At 57.7% G+C, this 5,272-nt stretch overlaps 1 protein-coding gene across 1 annotated transcript in view; it reads right to left on the minus strand.

The window, feature by feature from the left end:
- Positions 1 to 2,007: 2,007 nt before the first annotated feature.
- The window catches only part of LOC106726619, a 14,625-nt gene continuing 11,360 nt past the window's right edge, over positions 2,008 to 5,272 (minus strand). Inside the window, exon 7 of the mRNA XM_014542223.1 lies at positions 2,008 to 2,131. Coding sequence (XP_014397709.1) covers positions 2,008 to 2,131 — 124 coding nt within the window. The remainder of the gene's footprint in view (positions 2,132 to 5,272) is intronic.

Raw genomic sequence — 5,272 nt, forward strand, 5'->3', positions numbered from 1 at the left:
CCAGGCTCCAAGGCCACCCCAGCAGCTTCCGGGAAGACCGTGGCTGTGGAAGAACATGAGGGTGACAGTGGTGGGCAGAGGGTCAGCCCTGGGGACCAAGCCCGCACTCTCTCCTGCACTCCTGGTTGAGAAAAAGTTGGCTAATGGAACAGTCTGGAGGCAGTAGATTGTCGGGTTATGGGGTGTGTGCTTAGAAAAAGGAATTTACTCAGAAACACGGGCCTTAGGCATGGAGCAGGGAGCAGTTCCTACCCAGTCCCCATTGCCTCGGGGAGCGTTTCGCCATCACCTCGTTCACCTGAGGCACTAGGGCTGTAGTGGATGACGGGGTGCTGGGTGTGGGGTGGGCACAGTCATCAGGGCACGACCCTGGCTCCAAACTTGCCGCAGGCACACGGGCCTCCTCCACCCCAGCACCTAAGGTCCTCCTGGCTACAGATGACTGGAGTGCGGTTCACCAGGAATGCCCCAAACACTGCCTGACCGAGGGCCGGCTCCGGGCGGCTTTCGTCATCCGGCTCCCGTAAATCGTGATGCTGACACCACGAAGCAGAGTGGTGGTTTGTCAAAGCAAATACACGCGAACAGGACCCAGCCTGGCACACCGCCCAGGCTCAGCCCAGGGTCCCCGGGATGCCCGCCCGCCCGAGTGCACAGAGGCCAGACAGCTTGTCAGACTGCGGGCTGCTCACCGGCCAGCCTCTCTGTGGTGCGGAGCCCCCGGGGCCAGGGGAGGGATCACGTCTGCAAGGGCACAGGGGGGACTCAGCGAGGCAGTTGGGTTCGCTCGGAATGGCCATGCCGCCTCCTGACTCTCCTCTTCCTTTTTAAATTAATAGATTTAATTTTTTCAGAGTAGTTTTCCCTTTACAGATAATTTGACGGGAAAGCACAGATTCCCACATTCCCCTTCCCTGCCTCTCCAGTTCCCCCAGTTGCTTATGCCTTCACTGGTGTGCTGCGCTTGTTACAATTGTTGAGCTGATATTGATACATTGTTATTAACCGAAGTCCATAGTTTACATCGGAATTTACTTTTTGGGGTCTATATACGCTGGGTTTTGACAAATATATAATGAGACGTGTGACCCATTAATAATCATACAGAACAACTTCACCGCCCGAAGGTCCCCTGAGCACCACCTGTTTATCCCTTCCCCAGCCCGGGCAGCCGCTGAGCTCTTTGCTTTTTACTGTCTCCACCGTTGTGTCTTCTCCAGAATGTCATAGAGTTGGAATCACACGTATGTAGCTGGCCTGGTTCTTTGTACATGACACATGTATGAAATTCTGGAGCCAAGCGGGATGCAGCATCGCTCAGGCTCCTTCATCGCTTCTCTTTTCTTCCTTGCTCTTGAATCTGTACAAATCAGATCTTTTTTTCAGGCAGGACTAGGGTATGGAATGATTTTCTTCTCAGGATTCAAGGACGGTCAGGCTAGAGAGGCCTCAGTCTCCTAAGACAGATGAGAAAAGAATGAGAGGCCGCAACTTCCCTAGGGCCAGCAGCTTCTCCAGGGTCAGCAGTTTCTCCAGGGCCTGCAGCTTCTCCAGGGTTGGCAGCTTCTCCAGGGCCTACAGCTTCTCCAGGGCCTGAAGCTTCTCCAGGGCCTGAAGCTTCTCCAGGGCCTACAACTTCTCCAGGGCCTACAGCTTCTCCAGGGTTGGCAGCTTCTCCAGGGCCAGCAGCTTCTCCAGAGCCTGCAGCTTCTCCAGTGCCAGCAGTTTCTCCAGGGCCTACAGCTTCTCCAGGGCCTACAGCTTTTCCAGAGCCTGCAGCTTCTCCAGGGTCTACAGCTTCTCCAGGGCCTATAGCTTCTCCAGGGCCTGCAGCTTCTCCAGGGTCTACAACTTCTCCAGGGCCTGTAACTTCTCTAGAGCCTGCAGCTTCTCCAGGGCCTGAAGCTTCTCCAGGGCCTACAGCTTCTCCAGGGCTGGCAGCTTCTCCAGGGCCTACAACTTCTCCAGGGTCTACAACTTCTCCAGGGCCTACAGCTTCTCCAGGGTCTACAACTTCTCCAGGGCCAGCAGCTTCTCCAGGGCCTGCAGCTTCTCCAGGGCCTGAAGCTTCTCCAGGGCCAGCAGCTTCTCCAGGGCTGGCAGCTTCTCCAGATGGATGGAAATCCGAAGCCTTAGTCATCCAAGGCTGTGGTCAGGTTCCCCCCCACCCCCACCCCCACCACCTGTGACCTTATACTCGAGCACTGGAGGGCCCTGTTAGGACACCTGCTGTGCCCATGTCCGTTGGTCATCTATCTTGTTCCTTATCAGTTGTCCTCTGACCACATGTGTTCACAGTTGGCTGATTCTCTACCCATCTCACAGACCAGCACACAGAGGCGTGGTGATGTGCCTGAGGTCACACGGCTAGGCAGACTTTTCAGCTGTGAAATCTAAAAGGTCCTGGGGTCCGGGATGCCCCTAGATCACAAGTGACCACAGTGCAATGCTGGGACCCAGGCTTTGCTGAAGCCCCTGCAGAGCACACAGTGGTGTCCTGGCATGCAGTGGGGTCTTCTGAGCCCCAGGGACTGAGCAGCATGGGCCAGGGCTCGTATCTGCCACCCCCCAGCAGGCACACTGTGGAGCAGGGTGGCTCCCAAGACACGCCAGGCTCCTGCCTCAGCTGGCAGCAGGTTACTGAAGGTCTGCACTCATTCCCATGTGAGGGTTTCCCTACAAGGATCCCCCAGGTCAGGGATTCCTCCACTGAGTTCTGTCTTCTGCAATGAGGAATCTCCTACCCCGCCCCCCAATACCTGCGAGGGGTTCCTGCTGCCCAGTGCCCACATGTGGAATTCCCCAAGTAAAACCCTGGGAGGAGCCACTGCCATGTGGATGCTTGGAGTCCTGGTGCCTGACGTTTTGACCTTGTGCAGTTGTGTGACCTTGACAAGTGATTTAAGGCCTGGGAGGGGGTGAGGGAGATCCTTCTTGTTCAGTCAGGGAGAGGGTAAGTGGCTGGCTTGTGTCCAGGGCACAGTGATGTGCTCCGGAGCTGGTCCCTGTGACCTGGGTGAGCCCAGATGCCCGTCGGGCTGAGTGAAGCGTCCTTGTGCCCACACCCTGGACAGCATCCACCCCAGGCCACGATCTGATGCCTCCTCCCGCTGGCTGAGAGGCCCCGGGAATGGACCGTGGAGGACAGGATCCACAGGGAAATGCCATGAGTACCCGTGTCTGGTGGCAGAGCTGCTGTGGCTCGGACCTCCGAGAGCCTGGGAGGTTTGGCTCTTCTTCCCTGGGCGCTCAGAGAGCTGGGAGCACGGGCACCTCTCACACTGCCACTCTGTCCTGGGCTGAGCGGCCACGCTCAGGTCTGGCCCTGTAGGTTGTGTGCCCCTCAAAGGGAGACTCGGCAGGCAGGCCCCTGGCTGTGTCCCCTCCTGCATGGAGCAGTTTGGCTTCCCGGTAAAAGGGCATTGCCACCACCCCACCCCGGGGACTCTCAACACCGTGGGCTGTCCTGGGTGGCCCCACGGTTCCACCTTACAGAGGGTTATGGAAGGTGGCGGTGGGGTTGGGGGTCTCCTGGATGGCGAGGCCACAGGCTCCGCCCACCTCAGGGCAAGGCCAGGTGCAGACCCTGCCCCAAAGCCGGCCAGCCCTGGCAGGCCCACCCCAGGAAAGGGCCGACACTGCCCCTGCTCTCTCCACCCATTTCAGAGTGTTCCCCACGGGGCCTGGTCCCTGGGAGGGGCCTCGGGTCCTGAGAGCCAGTGGGTGACCTGAAGTCCTAGTGACTGAAAGTGACTTGGAGGGCATGAATGGTCTGTGTTTGAAAGAGACAAGGAGGCCAGGGTTCTTCGTTCGGCTTTGCACGATTTCTGTTTAGGGCCCTGGGACAGAGTCCATGACCCTCCCAGGACACCCATGTCTCTGGTGTAGAACGTGCCTGAGAAAGGTGTGTGTCATGGCAGCAGGGAAGTGTCATGTCCGTTCTCTCTGGTTTATGCCATCCCCCTGTCTGTCTCCAGCCCCCGGGAGCCCCTTTCCTTCCAGCCATGGCCCAGGTCCCCAACAGGGGATGCCCCACGTAGGGCCTAGTCTACACTCAGGTTCCAGGAGGGGAGGGGGGCAAAGGGGCAGCCTGTCCAGAGGGCTGCTGGGTTACGTGGGGCAGCAGTGTGTTTGCCAGGTTGGGGTGCACGTGGTGTTGTAAATGTTTCCCTCCACATCCTGCGTGGTTCAGGGTTCAGGATCTGGAAGAGGTGCCTCAGACAAATGAAAGAGAAGAGACAAGAGATAATTTGGAAATATGGGGGTGCTGGGGTCCAGGCCCAGCGGGCCAGGGGTTCCCAAAGGAGTGGACGGAGTCGGCGAAGAATGATTTACACAGAGACAGCGTTCATAGGTCTCTAGCTCTCTTTAGTCTCCGTGGAGCTTCCTGTGCCTGGCTGAGGCCACAGAGAAAGATCCACGAGGCAAGCTGAGCCTTTATTTTATAGTCAGAGGTAAACAAGGTAGTGGTTACCATAGTTACACAGTTCTTGTGAGTTTCACTTGTTTTGGCCACTTCCTGCACTTCCCTCAGCCCATTAGCTTCCCAGATAAGATCTGGGGAGTGTCATAAGGTCAAGCCTAATTATGCTAAGAGGACTGTGCCCTCTAAGCTGGGACTTGTTTGTGACTTTGCCAACAGGTCAGTCCGAGCTCCCCACACGTGGTTAGAGCTGCAGACCTCAGGGGCACCGGAAGCACCCACCCGGTGGTTTATGAGGGACTTTCTTTAATGCCAGGATCCTGCTGTTGCCATCACAGGGACCCTTGCTTTGGCACTCACAGCACAGGGGCTCAGAGTCAGCCACGGACCCCAAATCCCACAAGGAGCCCCCACAGCTCCCCTCTGATCGGTAGAGGATGCACAGAGCTGGGCAAGGCCCAACAGCAGCCCAGACCTCACACCGAGGGGGGCCAGGTCCACCCTGGCCTGGGGGTGGCAGAGCCCGTGCTCTGGGACAAGGCTCCTGAAATAACTGAGCTCCCACGGAGGGGGCACTGGCTCCATGGCTTCCGGGCCCTTCCCTCTTCTGCAATCAGGGCTGCCACTCAGGGCTGGGGGGTGGGGGGCTCCAGGCCATCACCCTCAGACCAGCAACATCTGCGGCTGTGGTGCTGGGAGCCCTTGAGATTAATCACCTGCCTTTTCCCATTCGAATCTGCCTTGATTACAGACACGTTCCTTCTCCAGGGAGTGGAGGTGATTTTTAAGTGGAAAGGGAAGCTCGCTTGGTAAATTGCTGAAGCTGGTGGGCGCCATGTGGGTATTTAG

This window comes from Myotis brandtii, unplaced genomic scaffold (assembly GCF_000412655.1).
Source record: "Myotis brandtii unplaced genomic scaffold, ASM41265v1 scaffold2927, whole genome shotgun sequence".
Classification (NCBI taxonomy): Eukaryota; Metazoa; Chordata; class Mammalia; order Chiroptera; family Vespertilionidae; genus Myotis; species Myotis brandtii.